This window comes from Mizuhopecten yessoensis, unplaced genomic scaffold (genome assembly GCF_002113885.1).
Source record: "Mizuhopecten yessoensis strain PY_sf001 unplaced genomic scaffold, ASM211388v2 scaffold8123, whole genome shotgun sequence".
Taxonomy (NCBI): domain Eukaryota; kingdom Metazoa; phylum Mollusca; class Bivalvia; order Pectinida; family Pectinidae; genus Mizuhopecten; species Mizuhopecten yessoensis.
This window is the reverse complement of record NW_018407390.1, coordinates 3,558,785-3,578,725: the sequence shown is the minus strand read 5'-3', so window position 1 is coordinate 3,578,725 and position 19,941 is coordinate 3,558,785. Positions and strand designations below refer to the sequence as shown.

At 36.1% G+C, this 19,941-nt stretch overlaps 1 protein-coding gene and 1 long non-coding RNA gene across 2 annotated transcripts; one reads left to right on the top strand and one right to left on the bottom strand.

Moving 5' to 3' along the window:
- The first annotated feature begins 298 nt into the window (after positions 1 to 298).
- On the top strand, positions 299 to 3,967 carry LOC110455001. The gene is made up of 2 exons (XR_002463414.1): positions 299 to 612; positions 3,215 to 3,967. It is a non-coding gene; the product is annotated as an uncharacterized LOC110455001 (long non-coding RNA).
- Positions 3,968 to 8,201: 4,234 nt separating this feature from the next.
- On the bottom strand, positions 8,202 to 19,422 carry LOC110455020 (ribosome biogenesis protein NSA2 homolog). The gene is made up of 10 exons (XM_021504902.1): positions 19,325 to 19,422; positions 15,423 to 15,490; positions 14,952 to 15,017; positions 14,199 to 14,252; positions 13,552 to 13,702; positions 12,474 to 12,558; positions 11,726 to 11,820; positions 11,195 to 11,335; positions 9,166 to 9,217; positions 8,202 to 8,911 (listed from the first exon to the last, which is right to left on the bottom strand). Exons 1-10 carry the CDS (start codon positions 19,325 to 19,327, stop codon positions 8,844 to 8,846), a joined length of 783 nt encoding a protein of 260 aa, XP_021360577.1. The 5' UTR covers positions 19,328 to 19,422; the 3' UTR covers positions 8,202 to 8,843.
- Between the last annotated feature and the right edge of the window lie 519 nt (positions 19,423 to 19,941).

Below are 19,941 nucleotides of genomic sequence, written 5' to 3'. Positions count from 1 at the left end.
TTTTGCAAAAAGTGATTCGATTTCAGTACTGATCCGATTTGGGTACTGCCTAATGGGGAATTATTAATAGAAATTATGCATGTTGTGGTATGATAATTTTACCTCTTAGAAGCGAGTCTCTGTGATTCCGTTTCAAGATCGTTTATGCAACAAAATTGAATCCCAATAGACCAAATATAGCATTTACCAAATTTCGTGCATACGCAAAATTTCTCCAAAAAATTATTTGAGCTTTCCTGTCGGGCGACAAATGGGATCCGGACGATTCCGTAGCAGACTCCGACTTATCTACTGTAAACGCCTTTTGAGCGTTTCCGTGATCTTCTGTACACTGATCGTAGAGGTTACTCCACACATGTATGTGTCACTTCGTGTGTAATCCTTGCGAATGAAATGTTGATAAAAAAAGGCAGCCAACACGGTGCGAAACTTTTTTCGCTTATGTTTGGTCTTGCAGGAGGAGTGTATATTTTTTTACCAGTCTTTAAAGCAGCTGTGGTACATCAAAGGCAACAGGAGGCCCTAAAAGCGACGGCGAACGAGACGGAAACACAAATTATTACTGAATCGGAATCCGGACAGGCATCATAACATTGTCGAACACATTGAACGGTAAATATAATTAGTAATGTTACACATGTTCCTGTTAGTGTAGATTCTAGATTAACACAATTTAACTTAAGGTGGTTTATCAGGGCTCGTGTACGAAATTTGTAGTGGGTTGCCATATTTCCTCAAAGATAAATGGAAACAGCCGCGAAAGTTTAGAAATCTTTTATCCTTCGAGGGCATAAACATCAACATTGATGGAGCCCCCGTAAAATTAAGAAGTAGAAGAAGAAAATGTAAACTATTACCAAAGGTGACGTTTTCGCTAAAAAAAAGTGGCGTGTCATAGGTACACAGTTTGTTTATTTTGGCATTCACAGCAAAATTATTGCTTGGGTCGAACATTTTCTCCTTGACCGTAGTGGGAAAGTTGCTGTAAGTAACACCAAATCTTCGTCCGGCTTGTTCCCTCTGGAGCCTCCCAAGGCATGGGGCCCTGCCTTTTTCTAATCTATATTAATGATCTACCAGACTCTACCACAAGTCAAGTTAGACTTTTTGCAGACGACAATATTGTCTATGTACATGTAACTGTTTCATCTGACGCAGTTCTGGAAAAGTGGGAACAAAACTGGCTAATGTCATTCAACCCTGATAAATGTGAAATACTACACATCTCAAAGAAAAGAATGACCCACACATTTTAATACATTCTTTAGGACCAATTCTCCAGAAAGCAGATTCGGCTAAATACCTGGGCTTAACTATATATCATTAAAATCTTTCATGGAACACCCACATCAATTACATTACCAACAAAACCAATGCATCCCTAAGATTCATTTGGAGAAACATCAAAACCATTAATGTAAAAACAAAAGAGGACCATATATCTATGATTCAGTACCAAGAACGAACCAATACATCGCTGCTTCCATAGATAGGATAGTCAGAAGAGTGTCACTGGGGATCTTCTTAAAAAAAGTATCTAAAAGCTGGGAACTGGCCGTACAAGGTACCACAGGGTCAGTGTGTGGGCACCCATCCAGCCACTGACCACCCTCAATGAGCCAACATTGCTAAACTAGTGAGTGTTACCACGGGTTATACCACATCGCTGAAAAAGCTTTCTTGTCAGGAAGGCAGTATATTTCCATCATATTCCTTGGCTATTGCATATCATGTACTATGTAGATAGATTCTATTTGACAAATTGACATTCAGTTTTACAATTTTTAGCTCACCTGGCCCGAAGGGCCAAGTGAGCTTATCCCATGGTGCAGCGTCCGGTGTCCGTCAACTTTTTCCTTTAAAATGCTACTTGTCCTGAATGGCTCAGAGGATTTTGACCAAATTTGGTCAGGAGCATCATTGGCCAAAATGTTCTCAGTTTTGTATAAACGGAGGGTATAACCCCCCTGGGGGCAGAGGGGCGGGGCCAAATAGGGGGAAAATAGGTAAATCTTTAAAAATCTTCTTCTTCTCAACCAATTGAAGGATTTTGACCAAATTTGTCCTAGAGCATCTTTGGACAAAGGAGACTCAAGTTTGTATAAACGGAGGGTGTGGCCTCTTTTGGGGCAGAGGGGCGGGGCCAAATAGGGGAAGTAGAGGATTTTTTCTCTCCTACTATACAAGTGAAGGGATTTAAACCAAATGCAGTCTGAAGCTTGGTCAGGAGCATCATTGGCCAAAGGGTTCTCAGTTTTGTATAAACGGACGGTATAGCCCCCCCTCGGGGCAGAGGGGCGGGGCTAAATAAGGGGAAAAAAGGTAAATCTTTAAAAATGTTCTTCTTCTCAACCAATTGAAGGATTTTGACCAAATTTGTCCTAGAGCATCTTTGGACAAAGAAGACTCAAGTTTGTATAAACGGAGGGTGTGGCCCCTCTGGGGGCGGAGGGGCGGGGCCCAATAGGGGAAATAGAGGATTTTTTTTCTCCTGCTATACAAGTGAAGGGATTTTAACCAAATGCAGTCTGAAGCATGATTAGGGACAAAAGAATCAATTTTGTATAAACTGAGGTGTGTGGGTCCCCTTCTAGGGGCAGATTGGTGGGGCCCATTAGGGGAAATAGAGGAAAACATCCAAGATCCTTCTCCTTTTGTACTGATGAAGGGATTTCAACCAAATTTGGTCTGGAGCATCATGGGCCAAAGGGTTCTCAGGTTTGTATAAACGGAGGGTATGGTCCCCATGGGGGCAGAAGGGTGGGGCCAAATAGGGGGAAATTAGGTAAATCTTTAAAAAAAATCTTGTTGTCAACCAAAAGAATGATTTTGACCAAATTTGTTTTAGAGCATCTTTGAACAAAGGGGTTTCAAGTTTGTATAAACGGAGGGTGTGGCCCCACTGGGGGCGGCAGTGGAGCATGTCTTAATAGGGAAAATAGAGGACATTTTCTCTTACTCTACAAGAGAAGGGATTTCTAATAACTAATTAAAAGCCAAAGACCCCGACCAAAGCACTGGAACAAGTTTGCCCTCCTCTCATGATCATCACTAATTTTATACACGATATTCATGAACAAAACTAACATATTTTAACTATACAATAATCCCAGGTGAGCTATTAAGGCCCCTGGGCCTCTTGTTGTAGCAAATGTACATGTATACCCACTTCAAATATATATGCTTATACTTTTTCTCTTGTTTATGCTTTCAGGTATTTCTGAAACAGAAATGAAAGTGCCCAAAGGAGCATTGTATTTTGCATCGCTAGCATCACTAGCCCTATTGTTTGCTGATATGCTTTCTCGTAAAAGAGATCCATTAGGAGACTCTGAAATACATAGATTGTCTCGTTTCAAAGAATTTGAAGACATGTCCAAAAAGAATAAGGAAGAGGAAATGTTTGATTAGTTTAAATGGGATGGAAATGGAAAGCAGAGAATTGTTATACAAGCATTTTTATAGAGTTTGGTTTGTTGGATAAATGGAGAATCGAACTGTGTAGCAACTGTGATGCCTAAGAAAGGTGGTAAGATGGCTAGATAAGCACAGACTTGTGTATAAATGACGAGAGAGACGAGGGTTTCTACCTTTCTCTCATGGATACCTGTACTTTTCCAATGAAGAAAAATTATGTACCATATACATTGTATTTTTATAGATCACAGAACTAATAGCAATAGAACACTTTCAAAACATCCACTACTATAGCAGGAACAAGATGGACATTCTGTTGTTTAGTGATCTTATTAAAATTATACTGAATTGTTGACGATTCAGAACGGTTACGGTACGAGAAAATTGTGAAAACATCTATATTTTACCTTCTCTTGGATATGATGTTTAAATATACCCCCGAATTACTGGGTGATTTTAACATTTTGACATGTAAGTTAATTTGCAGTCAAGAACAATCTTGTTTAAATGTGTGTTGTTCATGTAAAAAAATAAATCAAATTGTAACATGTGTTTTGTTAACAGTTTTACTTATTACAATGGGAAACTTAACTTGGACCTGAATACATGCACTTGATGTTGTTGCAGTCAAAGAAATCTCAATCCCTGCGTGAGGGTGTTGTGTTCAGCAGGTTACATGTTTTTGTGACCCCACCACACAATCTTGTGTCCTTCCTTGTCAACACATGTATTAATTTATAATTGGAACAAGAGGCCCAATGGGCCTTGGTCGCTCACCTGGTATTAATCTCACACTTGTTATCTTAAAAGTGGACTAAAATACAGCTACAGGCAGAATATCAGTGTTTGATTCATAAGAACCTATTAAAAGATTTAAACATATGACGCCTGTGACCTTGAATGTCGAACAAGGGCATTAGGTTGAAAGTGGGTCAAGGTCATTCATTTCAACAAACTTGGTAGCCCTTTGCGCAATATCAGTACCCTGGGCCTTTTGGTTATTGAGAAGTCATTTGAAGATTTTAAGACGTCCGACCCCAGTGACTTTGTAAGTGGGTTAAGGTTATTCATTTTAACAAACTTGGTAGCCCTTCATCTCAGCATGTTACAAGCCCAATATCAGTACCCTCGGCCTTTTGGTTATTGAGAAGTTGTTTGAAGATTTTAACATATTTGACCCCTGTGACCTTGAAAGTGGGTCAAGGTCATTCATTTGAACAAACTTGGTAGCCCTTTATCCCAGCATGCTACAGGCCCAATATCAGTACCCTGGGCCTTTTGGTTATTAAGAAGAAGTCGTTCGTAGATTTTAACATATTTGACTCTGTGACCTTGAAAGTGGGTCAAGGTCATGTATTAGCTCACCTGCATTTTGACCACCTTTGGTCAGAAGCATCCTTAGGGGAAGGGGAACCAATTTTGTATAAATGGTGGGTCTGGCCCCCCTGGGGGCTGAGGGGCAGGGCCCAATAGGGCAAATATAGCAAATTCTTTTAAATTCTTCTTCTGTAGAAATTAAAGGATTTGTTCCATATTTGGTCTGAAGCATCCTTGGGGGAAGGGGAACCAATTTTGTATAAACCGGGGGTCTGAGGGGCAGGGTCAATAGGGAACACATAGCAAATTCTTTAAAATCCTTCTTCTTCTGTAGGAATGAAAGGATTTGTTCCATATTTGGTCTGAAGCATCCTTGGGGGAAGGGGAACCAATTTTGTATAAAGCATGGGTCTGGCCCCTGAGGGGCGGGGCTCAATAGGGGAAATATAGCAAATTCTTTAAAATCCTTCTTCTGTAGGAATGAAAGGATTTGTTCCATATTTGGTCTGAAGTATCCTTGGGTTAAAGGGAACAAATTTTGTATAAACCGTGGGTCTGGCCCCCACAGGGACCTGAGGGGCAGGGCCAAAAGGGAGCAATTGGGCTCTATTGATTTAAGGGACTTCTTCTCTGAAACTAAGAGATGGATATCAACCACATTTGACTGGAAGCATCCCTTGGTAGTGGAGATTCAAAATTGTACAAATGGCAGGGCTGACCCTCTCAGGGGGCTGAGGGGCGTGGCCAAAAGGGGGCAATTTAGCTATGTTACTATAAACTTCTTATGTAGAATTATGCCATGGATATCGATCATATTTGGTCAAAAGCATTCATGGGAGGCAGGGATTCAAAATTGTACAAATGGTGGTCCTGGGGTCTGGCCACAACCCTAGGGATCTAGTTTCTGAGTCACAGCTTGGAAACAGTTAAGATCCCCACCCCATAACCATACATTAAATTGCTGGGCATGAAAAATCTAATATAGACATACTACAAGAATTGGCATTGGGTTCTTGCATATTCCCTTGATTGATAGGATATCCAGGTGAGCGATACATGCCCTATGGGCCTCTTGTTTGAACAAACTTGGTAGCCCTTCATCTAAGCATGCCACAGGCCCAATATCAGTACCCTGGGCCTTTTGGTTATTGAGAAGAAGTTGTTTGAAGATTTTAACATATTTGACGCCTATGACCTTGAAAGTGGGTCAAGGTAATTCATTTGAACAAACTTGGTAGCCCTTCATCCCATATTTGACCCCTGTGACCTTGAATATCGGTTAAGGTCAATTATTTGAACAAACTTGGTAGTCCTTCATCCCAGCACGATTCTGGCCAAATATCACCATATTGGTCCTTTTAGTTATTGAGAAGTTGTTAAAACTTTTAAGACAATTGACCCCTGTGACTTTGAATATAGGTGAAGGTCATTTATTTTAACAAACTTGGTAGCCCTTTATCCCAGTTTGCTTCTGGCCAAATATCATCACCCTTGGGCCTTGCGGTTATTGAGAACAAGTTGTTTAAAGTAAAATATTGACGCCGGACACCGTCGGGCCAGGGGAGCTAATAACCCTAACTAAACATATTGTACCTGTTTTACCTATTGCTGTAAAGACAGACAGATCCAACCAAATCTCCCTATTGTTGCCCAAACAGTTTGATACTTCAACGATTGATGCCTATTAATTTTTGGCATGGTTTGTCAAAGGTCAAGGTCACAATTACTAAAGACAATACAACTCAAACTTTCATTTACAATTTTCTTTTCTGGATTTCCAGAACAAATAATTGCACAAAGGTCAGACATGCTATGTGAGTTACAGTAGGGAGAGAAGAATCAAATTGATTTTGTGTGCGATTCATCAAAGGTCAAGGTCTCTGTTACTAAAAACAAAAAGTTACATAATCTAACTTCGGAACAAATAATCATACAAAGCTTAGATGTGGTTTGTGAGTTACCCAAGAGAAACGCCTATTGAATTTGGGCATGAGTCATCAAAGTTTGATATGTGTTGCTAAAGTTGGCTTTATTGTTTGGATCTTAAAATCTTTAAGACTTTGTTTGCGAGTTGCCCTTTGGAAGAATAGGATCACTACTGATATTGAGCATGATCAGCTTAAGGTCAAAGTCACCTTGACTAAAGATAGAAGTTCATGTAACAAGTTACTGGGGGAACTTGTCCAGATGCTAATTTTAAGTCATCACTCGATGTGAGCTGCTATAGGTAAGAGAAGAATTCTATTAACTTGGGAGTGTTTGTCAAAAGCCAGGATCAATATTACAATATGAGGTATTGGAATTGTCTAAAAACTAACTTTAAGGTACCACTTCTAAATTTAAATGCAGTAGTAACCATTTCACAAGCACAGCCCCTTGCTAATGAAAATCATTTTATATATCAAACAATGTTGCTTAAGAGATTTTTCAAATTTGTCGGAATATGCTGCCTTCAATTTCTCGTCCCCAGCATAACATCATATCATTTTACTAAACAGTAACCAAACTGACAATATTTATGTACATGTTATGATGTATCTAGAGGTGGCAATATAGTAATGAAAACTATATACAGTTATAACCACTTGTTCATTTTTGATATCAAATTTTGACCAGAACATTTTCTATTTTACTTCCATTCACCAAACTTGAACTTGCATTTCTCGGGAAGATGTTGTATACTGAACTTGATCATATTTCCTTCGCCATATAGCCATCATCTTGGTCAGAGTTTAAATAGCTATTGCATGATGTGTCGCAGACAATTGTTCTGTATCCCCAGTGCTCCCGTCAAGTTTTGAAATCGATTCCTTGCATTTTACTTTGGCTCAAATTATTAACTACAGATTCATTACAGAGAACAAGTTACACAGCAGCATTTTACACCATTATTGTGACAAATAGTCGTATGCACTTATTATAATAAGACATGCCAAGATTTTGTTATAATTTCTTCCTCATGAAAGATTTAATAGTTCAAATGAACAATTGGTTTTCCACCAGACAGTATAACTATTTGAGACACTGGTATTATAGATTTTTATGTAATATATACACTGATCAATTCCTTTTTAGGCATTCTTGGTTTATGTCTTGTAGGTAGCAATGAAACCATGATGGACATTTCAATGTACTGCCTAACTGTGTATAACCCAGCAGGGCTTTCAGCCGACTCTTGGCATTTAGCATTTTCAGAATTAAAAAAGCTTACCCCCTTAAATTTGGAGTTGTAAGACTTTTCAAGTAGACAAATCCTTTCGAATTCAGAAGCAAAAGCAAATTTTTGGGGGTCGATAAAAGATCACCTCAAAGGGCAGTGAAAGCTGTGTTGGTATTCCGATAAATTAGACATCATACATAACAGATTTTCTGAGTCTAATAATACACAAAACTCATTTCTAGATGTAACATTTCCTGTTTTAAACTTTTGTTTTCTTTGAGAGTGAGAAAAAATGAACATGTGTTTGCTGTTTGATAATTGTCCAATATGATATATATTGAACAAATATCCCTTTATTTAGATGGTGTTTTTAACATGTGTTTAATTTTATTTGCTGCACTTAAAACACATATTAATCACGAAGGTGAATTCTTCATGTAACTTGTAGTCTGGCACAGACCATGAGATGTTCTTTAAATCGCATTTCACAAAGACGTGTTCAGTTATCTTTCGACATAATTTAACTTTTTAAAACAGGTTAATTGTAGGACAGTTTTCATTTTTTTTGTCTGTCTTGTTTAAGAGCACTTTCTGATGAGTGATCCCTCCTTCACATGTACTGTGTGGTCAAACATATGTGATGGTCACAATTAAAATCAAGTCGCAATTCTGTCCAATGACACATCAACTCTGGATGTTTTTTAACATTCTGTTTTTGGTTTGGAGATACATTTCATCAAACTTCTGTTTGACAGGCCACTGATCATGGACAGTAATCACATGCTGTCTGATGGTAAATTAGATTAATCACGGAATAACATCACATTCCATCTGATGGTCCACTGCTGGTAATCAAGGAATATTATCACATTCCGTCTGATGGTCAACTGATTACGGAATATTGTCACAGGCTGTCCAATAGTGCCCTGATTCCGTGATTTAATTATGTTTACACCAATAACACAGCATTGATACAGCCATCATTTTCAGGATTGTTGGTCACCTGGGCATATTTTCCTGCAAACAGATGAAGCCAGAGTTCAACTAAAGACAGCAATTAAAAGCAGTATATATGTCTGACACCATCTCATGGTGTGTACCTCTGATAGAAAAAGTTCATAAGGTATATTAACTAAATGCTACTCTGAACATAAATACAATGAAGGGAAAAGCCTGCACTTCGTTTCATAATTTTGAACTTAACTGGTGCTCCAACATGAAGTAAACTATTTTTAACATTCCTGTAACTTTGATAAACTTATTGGACTTACCCCAAATTACTTTTCCTCCCTGTGTAACTAGACCCAATTCACTGATGTTTACCTAGAAATAAAGCGAAAAAGCACATTCTGTTACAATAGTTCAGGTGATTGATAAATAATAAATGGCCCATCAACACATAACAAGAGGCACAGAGGGCCTGTATCTTTCACCTGAATATTTAAGCAGTTAAAGCAAAATATTCTTATTCAATATTATACTGTTCTACAAATATTTCACTCGCGAATTTTGTCAGCTCCATCTGTTGAAAGAATCTACCAGTCAAATATTAGTATATGATTCTGTGCTTTTTGGTTCTTCTTCAGAAGTTGTTTGAAGTGTTTGACATATTTTTGCCTGTAACCTTGTTAGTAGGTCAAGGTCATTTTCCTTCTCAAACTTTGTTGGCTCTATCCCAAGAAGCTACCAGCCAAATCTGATGAATCCATTCCTTTAGTTCTTCAGAACAAATTTTTTAAAATGTTGTGGACCTCTGTGACCTTTAAAGTAGGTTGAGGTCATTTTCATTTGCAAACTTTGGTGAGCTTTATCCCAAGAAGCCACCAGCCAAATATTATGATTCTATGCCTTTCGATTATTCATCAGAAGTCGTTTGATGTTTTTGACATATTTGACCCCTGTCACCCTGAAAGTAGGTCAAGGTCATCTTAATTCGCAAACTTTGTTGTGCTCAATCTGAAGAAGTTACCAGCAAAATATTAGGTTCTATACCTTTCAGTTCCTCAGAAGAATTCGTTTGAAGTGTTTAACATATTTGATCGCTGTGACCTTGAAAGTAGGTCAAGGTCATTTTCATTCTTAAACTTTGTCAGGCTCTATCCCAGGAAGCACCAGCTGTATATGAAGATTCTTTACCTTTTAGTTCTTCAGAAGTTGTTTGAAGCCTTTGACATATTTGACACTTGTGACCTTGAAAGTAGGTCAAGGTCATTTTTTCTCCCTCAAACTTTGTCTTGACCTATCCCAGGAAGCAACCAGCTGTATATGAAGATTCTATACTGTGTTTGACACATTTGACCCCTGAAACCTTGAAAGTAGGTCAAGGTCATTTTCTTTTCCAAACTTTGTCTGGCTCTATCCCAGGAAGCAACCAGCCAAATATGAAGTTTCTATACCTTTCAGTTCTACAGAAGTCGTTTTGAAGCATTTGACATATTTTACCGCTGTGACCTTGAAAGTATGATAAGGTCATTTTCGTTCTCAAACATTGTTGGGCTCCTACCAACGAAGCTTATAGCCAAATATCATGACTCTGGACCTGTCCATTCTAAAGAAGAAGTTGTTTAAAGGAAAAGTTGACGGACGATGTGGTACCATGTGAGCTTAAAATGTACTGAGCAGACCAGTAGTATAGGTTAACACTTGACTTTAAGAGAAGCAAATGAAAGACAGAAAAATAATTACAACTGGAGGCCCATATGGGACATGCATTCCTTGATATCTGTTTCTGATGAAAATATTTTCAATATGAGACAATGTTTGCCACCTCAGATTATTATTAACTGCTAAAGGAATTTTTGTGCTGATGAGCAATTAAACTTAAACAAGCACTGAAGGATCATACACAACACCTATTCCTATAAAAAAACACCTGCCCCAACACATATTTCATTAATTTGTAAATTATGCCTCCAGTTTTCTATGGATGGGTCCACTTTAGTATTTCGATTGTTCATAAATCAACCTAGCCCAATAATTGTACGTGTTATAGCTTTTCTGTTTGTGAGTTGAACAATCAAAAATTCTTGCACCCGCATCTTTGTAGCTGTGTTTAAATAAACATGTACACACAAACAGAAACATGAGGTAATGCTTTTTCTTCATGGGCTCGTTGTCCAAGATCTGGTAATAACTGATAACTTGGAAAATTAACTGGTTACATCAATTTCTATTGAAAATATCAAGTACTTGCGAATTTAAGGTATTCCTTTAAAAGGGAAATAGAGAACAGAGACTTTGAGTGAAAATGTGCGACAACTGACCATTTAGTTCAAGCTGTGAATAGTAAAGACGCCATACCTCTATAACTGTTCCCTTTGTGATGACTCCTAGCGAGGTAAACATGGTTGATGTAGGATTTTTCTTTACTCCAATGATCGGTAGACAAAATGTGGCTTTTAGTTCTGGATGTGTGACGTGTGCTTTTTTAAACCGCAATCCCTGGATAAGAACAGTTTTTATCATCATGACAAATTAAGATTGTAGTAGAACATGTTAATAAAGAACGTATGGGTGATTAATAAATTAGTTTGATGTAGGCATAAGTCATTTGAGCATTAGCCATGAGACAATTCCAAATGGTACAAAGAAGACATTGTTGTAAGAAGTTGCAAATCCCAAGTGAAACCATTTTTTTTTGTGATTTTATCTTTGAAAAGGTAAAAATAAAAATCGTATTGCCATATCAAAATGTTTTGCAATTAATCCAGAACTAAAAATGCATAATCTGAATTGTTCCATTTAAACACTAGTATATTTGTACAAAAAAATAATTAAATATCAATGATCAATTTAGAAAACATTGAACTATTATTTTGCAAGGTAACTTACCATGGGTCTGATAAACCTTTCAAACTTTGGCGGTTTTCTTGTAAACCCTTCCCCAACATAACATACTTTTGTTACCATTCTTTTCCAGCCTTTCCCTGAAATGACACAAAGTACTGGAAATTAAGTATTATTTATTAAAATGCTAAAATTAAAAAACTTTCCATCATAAAGATCTTTCAAGTTGAATTGATATGCAAATTCAATTATTCTTCCTCTCTTACTACAAGATCTAAGTAAGCAAAAGTGGAACAAGTTGTTTTTTCATTCCCGATAACACTTCAGAACTTCATTTCCAGATGAGGAAAGTACATTAATTGTTGTTGTAAAAATACCTTTCATAGTATAACAGTTCAAATTAGCAACGTTTGACTGTGTTAACGGTCAAACCTGCATAAAGATACATTCCAAGGGAGGCAGAGTTCACAATGAAATGGTCTCAAAATACAAGTGGGCCCTAAGGGAAGTGGTAGCATGAGCAGGTTTAACTGTACTGATTACACCTAAATAAATACCTGGTATGTCTGAAGGGAGTTGAGAATATAGGATATCTTAAAAGCAATATTGGACATTTAGCTTTGTCTTACTTTCCGTAAATGTAGGAAAAGTATAAACTTTATAATATATAAATAAATACTTATAATACTTTCCAATATAAAACATAGACTGAATCAGGATACTTCAGTATTAATTTGACAGATTTCTGGCATAGCCTCTAAAGACTGACTGCTGATGTATAGGAGGTACTCACGGTTCGTTTTTCCTGTTTTTATTACTTTAAATACTTCTGCTTCACTAACTCCTCGTACCTTTGGAATAGGTACATCCCATTTACCCTGAAATCAAGTTTAATGGGACATCATTATTTCTTTATCAGAAAACATGACAGAAAATACAAAGTAGCAAAGGATCAACTTCAAGTGACATAGAGAATGTACAACATTAAGCAAGACAAGCAAGCATAGTTGTATAAAAAAATTAAGGATGCCTGTCCAACTGCACTGAGGTTTTTTTCCTATATATACAGTGACCTCCCCTTAATTTCTCATTGGATATACTTTTAGTACAATTCAGTCAGGACACATCTGTTGACAAGGTAGCTCAATCGGTGTCCTGCAAGGTATGGTTTTATTTTCAGAGATGGTTTATCAAAGATGTAGTCATGCTGGAAAAGACAATTTCTTATACTGGTTTTTGGCAGTGGTACAGGGATCCTTAAGTGAGATCTAAGTGAGACCCATTACTAAGAAATATAATGTGTTTTTTAAATCTGGTGAGTCCCACAGGACGAGGCTTGGACTCTTATATCTGTGTCCCCAAAACTCTCTGCAGTGTGTAAATCAAAAATCCTAAATGACAAGGGAATGTACCATATGAATCATAGACATCACTGTATAAACATGTATGAACATACAAAATTGTGAGCCTTCTATCTAATTACATTAAACATTTATTAATGAGAACAAGAACACTGTTATTCAATTCACTTTTGGAAGAAGTGTTAATTCACTCTTGTCTGTGTTTAAACACAGGACAGAAAATCTACCTTGATATTTGTGTGTGGGGAACTACAGTTTGTCATACCAAAACCATTCTTTGTAATTTTATTGTTGATTTGCCATTTTAAGTGTATTGCTATAGAACAATACTTGCTGATTATAGTTTAGTTTCCTTGGAAATGGCTATAGAACAATACTTGCTGATTATAGTTTAGTTTCCTTGGAAGTGACCAACAACACTGAGGGAGTGGCGTTTAAGTTTATGTGGGAAATTATCTATTATCATTGGTTTGTAGAACACAGCACTGGACCTGGACACCTGTCACTTACAGCTTTTTCCTTCCTCTTTTGTTTGACCATGTTAGATAGGACTTTGGCACGGCTCTGTCCCTCTCTGTCCAGCAGGTAAGCAGGCACTGCTCCGTCTGGCACCACATCATCCTTCTTCTGTTTTGTCTTTCTCTCTTCATGCATCTTAATTCTGTTAACAAATCATTCTCTAACTATAATTACCAGGTATGTTGACTTGTTTATATTTTAAGAAAAAAAATACAGCTATTCTATGATTTCATTCAAACTATTTCTTCCTTAAACATTGTAATTATATGATCGTGAAATATGAAATTATCAGTGTCTTTCAAAAAAAATAAAAAATATCGAAGAAATGGTACATGAATGTAAACATTTTTTTTTTGTCATCAATGAAGAGAATGTTTTCCAAATGTTATTTTAAATAATAAAACAGTAATTGCCTTCAAATTTTATGTAATTAGACACACTTCATTTAATGTATAATTCAGTGACCTAAATAAATCCTCAAATATTGTAAGTGTCAAAAAAACAACCTTCCTTCAATTTACTATGAAGGTGGTAACTTTTTTACAGGAAACCATGCAAAAAAACCCTTGATCTTTTCCATTGGAATTTTGATGATAGTTTCCTGAATCAAAATTGAACTCTTGACTTCTTTCACTTACGTTTTCTTCATCTGTATTTTTTCTGAATGTCTCTTCTTGTTGTGTAATTTGGCTCTGGAAAAATAATCAGAAATGTGTCATTCAGTTACTGGAAGTCTTAATTAGTTCTACTATTATACAAGTTCAGAATGTGCAGATCACTTCTTTCTCTGTTATAGTAATATTGTTCATATTAGGGCTGTCACAATATATCGAAAAACAGGTATATCGCAATACACAGGCAGATGGTATCGAACAACAATACAGATATGAAATATTGCTGTATCGCAATATTTTCCAAAAGCATATTTTTATGTAGTTGCTTGGTGTTTTAACTTTGCAAATTACTACAAATTCTAACAGATATTCTAACAAATTATTATAAAATTGAGCACATCCTTCCTATGACAATATATTGGGATACATATTGCAATATATTCATTCTGCATTACAATAAATTGTGACACACTCTTGGCGTATTGTGATACACTCTTGGCGTATTGTGATACACTCTTGGCGTATTGTGATACACTCTTGGTGTATTGTGATACACTCTTGGCATATTGTGATACACTCTTGGCGTATTGTGATACCCCTAGTACATATATAAAGAAATTCCATGTTCTGTTCATCAAATGATCCACAAATTATCATAAAATGTAGGTACTTATTTTTACGAAAAATTTTGATTGACCAAAATAAACCTCATTGTGTCTGTAAACTAAACATAAATTTCAATACAGACATCAATAACTGAGAAATTTCCAGACTCACTTTATTCCTCTAAGTTTCTTTGCCTTGTCTGCCATTTCATGGGCACGGCGTCCCTCCTTCTTCCTCCTGTTAACAAGGTTCAATCAAAGAAATTTGTATCAGCACATTGAAATTAAACCTATAAATCTGTAATATTTTACTCTAAAACAACAGAAGTTGGAGATATATTATTCAACCTACAAAGAAATAGAAAGACAGAGAAAAAAGTAATTACATTTTAACTTAATAATACAATCTGTTATAAAAAGAATCTTCCAATAAATACAAGTTCTGCTTGAAAAACTTTGTTGATTTACATAAACAAAGCATATCTAATTAGTGTATTGCATTTAAATTTGTGGACTGTGTACATGTTCAGGCCGTGAACATAAAACAAATATGATTGCTTTACAGTATTATAAACTGTTATATACAGTGAATATCAACTGCTATACAGTACATATAACTAATATACAGTACACATGTCCTTACTTTCTCTCATGGTAGTCCAATCTGTAGCCATGACGTTTCCTATGGAGTTCTATATGTTCGTTCTGAGGCTGAAAAAAGGACAGAGAGTGCATTTAAAATATGTAAAATACAAATTTTAATTTTAACATGACATTTTCTTTTGTACAATAAAAGTAATACTACAATATTTACATTCTGTATGCTTAGACCCATTAACAAAAATTACATTCATAAATGCATAACACAGGTGTTCATAGAATCTCAGCACGTGGGAACTGATAGTAACCTGATCACACTGCGTAGTAATACACTACAAAAACTACTCACTCGGAACGACCGACCTAGATGCTTAATTCTTACATCTTAAAATATTATTGAACTGTGCTTTGTGAAATATCCACGTATTCACGTGTCCTGTGCTACAAATAAACATTGAATATGGAACTACATTTTGTTGTGTTATTGTTGTTGACGGTTGCTAAGATCTCTCACGATAGTGTCACATTTCCCCGCGAAAAAACACTGTTCTCGCCACTGCGTTGCACCCGTGTATAAGCAGGAACAAACCCTGTTTATTTGTTTTATTCGTTGTTATATCGATCCACTGAAAGGATTCGTCAATGTAAATATAAGGAATGATATTTATTTTTTCAACATTTATGAGGTCATAACAACAATGGGTTTTTGGACATATTTTACATGCAATCGATATGTCCATAACCCATTGTTGTTATGACCTCATAAATGTTGAAAAAATAAAAATCATTCCTTAAATAACAACATTTCCATGTATAACTGTTTGAAATATACTTTGCAGTTGGTCATGATTTCCTGTACAGTTTATACCGTAACATAACCTCTAAAATGTTCAACAATCACTTATATATCTCCTTCTTTTTATTCTAAGATAGCAATAAGATGCACATATCAAGATTCCAAATTACACTTGAATAATTAATATTTATTCAATAATGTGAACTGGGAAACTTTCACCTTATCATATATTTGCCTATCACCTGATGTTAATTTCCCCTGTCACACAAAATTACTACCAGGGTGTATATGTTTGGCATGTTGTATATTTATCATGGTCATGATAAATTTTCCCTCATTTTGACGATTGCATACTTAGCAGATTTAACCAAGTGGTTTGCACTCCAGCCTTCAACAAAGATTTTGGAATTCATGGTACAGGTAGCACAGGATTTTTAGAGAATTTTGTTCTCCGGCCAACTTAAAATAACCTAGGAAGGGTATAAAATGACATGGAGTGGGAGAATAAGTATTTATACTGTAACCTTAAAGAGATGTGACATGATAACAGATGCTACCGTAAGGTCCGATTAATATTATAATGTATATACTGCATTACCAGCACTCTATTAAAAACTTGATAATAATTTTCACTAATGAACTCTGAGCTGTATGATGTAGAATATATATACACAAGACCTCAGTGAGCCTGTACATGTATGTAATAAGCCTAAATGACACTCGTCAAAGAGCAATCGCAGGTTAATTACAGGAAATAGATATTTGACTTCTGGACTCATGATTTTCCTGTAGGGACTACTCCACAATTTGAGCACTCATTATATCTCTTTGTAACGGGACTGTGAATAAAAAATTGAAAACAACATTCAGGATACCTGAAAACACTGATGCAGCTCTGTATTGGAGATGGGACAAATGCAAGACAATGGATTCACATACGACTGATTGTGGTTGAAAGATATATATTTCAAGCTGGTATTTTGACATTTGTCTGTGAAATCGTAAGACTTCAGATTTAATTCTGATTAGTAGCTGTTTATGGTCAGCTATCTACTGTCCGAGTTGTTGCCCATATTTGGTGACAGTAATTGTGGGTTTTTTATTGTTGGGGTTACGCTACAACTGTAGCAGAACTGCGCTGGGTTGTTTGTCGGCGTCCAGGTAGAGCGTCTGTCTAGACTTTGGAAGAGTTCAAGGTTCGAATCACGTTCAAACTAAACACCAGTTTCATTTTGACATAATCAGGTTGGGGAAAACAACCAACTTGGGTATAATACGCAAACAAGCAGTGCTCCAGATAGCTTGCGTGAATGCGTATTCACGCACGATATTTCACAAATTACGCAAAAGAAAAAAATGAACTTGCTTAATTCACGCAAGCAAAATCCGGAACATTGCGTCAGTCTCCGGGTCCAATTTAGCATATTATAATACGCTTACAGTGAGTCACCGAGACGCTTGCATATCAATGCCTCCTGTTACAAACGCTAACACGAGAGAGAATTAAATTATGGCGCTATCAAAATGTCAACAATCGGCGGGTAGTTTTACTTCATTCAAAAATGATTCCAAACTTTTCTGTTTTAGCACAAATTGCATTAACCTTGTGTATAACATCAATAGAATGTGAACGATCATTCAGTGTGCAAAACCGCCTAAAGTCACGGTTAAGATGCTCTCTCAAAGCAGCAACTGTCAATACATTGATGAAAATCAACATGTTAGGACCTGAACTGACTTTGAGCCAAGAAGGGCTGTTCGAATATGGAATGATAAAAAACGAAGAAGGATATGTGTACTATTCAAACGAAAAAAATATGCAACTCATTGAGTTTTGGGTTTAAACATTTAAACACAATCACAGTGAAATGGAAAAATAATACCACATGTCAAGACAACACAAAAATATGAATTTGAGTCATTCTTAACCGTATACTATAAGAATAACACATACAAATTATTCATCTTATTTCAACATTTTCAGGTAACGTTGCTTTTACAGCACTTCATGGTTTAAAATTTAAGTTTTCACCCCAACACTTTGGAGAGGTAGGGGTGAAAAACCCCACATGTTCAAAAGTTATCTGGAGCACTGAACAAGCCTATTATACGCCAGTTGGAGTATGGATTTGTTACTAAAAATAACCCAAATCGCTTTAACGGTAACTTTTGCAAGATATTATTAAAAATCGCATTAATTCACAAGGTAAATAATGTTGCTAAGACGTGGAAGACTACATTCGGATAGAACAGGTAATTTACAAATAGAATATGGATTACAACAAGTTTGAAAACAAATGGTTCCAAATAATCTAACTTAATTACCTTATAGATATGCTAGTATTAAGTATTTTGTAATGTGTGAATGGATGCATGAAAGTTATATGTGTATAAAATAAAATAAATTAAATGTCTTTTTTTGCTATATAGGTATGTATTGGTACTCCAGTTGTAATAAACACAGCAGCATATATAATCGAACAAAAGTATATCTCTGCTCTTCAAGGCAGAATCTGAGTGTAACAAATATATGTTCAATTTGAAACTTTCTCTCGCATTCATGTACCCCGTTGTAAAATTGTGTTGTCATTGTCATTATATTATGCAAAAAGGAAAATAAAAAAGTGTCAAATAAAAAAAAAAAAAAGGTTGCTAAAATATGTTTACTGAAAGCGTTGGGACACTTGATGTAACTTTACTGGAAATATTGCATCTATTTTTGGTACTTTCCCACATGAAAATAAAGTTCCTTTTTGCATTTGTATTATGTTTCATGACCGAATAAATGCGACTTGGACAAACAATTTGAAAAAGTTAAGATTTAAGTTATTTTGGCTATTTTTAGTAACAAATCCATACCCCTATTAACGTGTAATAGGCGAGTTTGCGTGAGTGGATTTCCCCGACCTGTTAATGATAAATAAATGTCTGGCACTACATAAAATATCGTTATGTCAGATAGTGTAATGATGGAGCCAGAGGGAACTCCGTCTAAAGCATGTGTACCAGTGCACGTGTGGATTGGTAACGTTACGTACAGCACTGTGCGAACCCAGATGTTTTTGAACAATGAAACGTATTAGTCTTCTAGACATAAAACAAGTTTAAATTAACTATAAATATTCTATAGAACAGAGTGAACTATTTACCATGTTTGTAGGTGTGCTTGGTTCCCCTTGGTCGTGTTTTTGGTGATGGTGAAATAACGTGCAGCAAATATAAACACGACCTCGCTCTGAAAGGAAGCGGGCTTTGCACCATGATCAAAGATGTAAAAACTAAAACAACCATATATCCCCAAAATAGGACAAATAAATCCGGATTTGTTACTTTTTTTTTTAGATTTTTTCTCGTTGCACACGATATCGATAGAAACTGAAACACCACTGATCTTAATACACACTCAAGTGACGTCTACCTGATGTGGAGAAAAAATATTCAGTACAGTTTGTAGAAATATAATAACAAAAGTCTTGTCAAAATGCAAAACAAGCGAGTTTGGAACAAAAAGGCCTCTGGAGTAGACGGTATTCGTGTCAAAATTTTAAAATCATGTACATATTCTAGTCTTTAGTTTAAACATATTTTATTGCCAAAAAATGCAAAAGGATTGGGCACAAGTTACATGAACATTATTAACGCCCTTTCCTTATAAGATAAATAATTGTATATACACATCATAAGATGGCTTTCATAGTTTAAATCACTACATTTATCTATTATAGAGAGAGAGAGAGAGAGAGAGAGAGAGAGAGAGAGAGAGAGA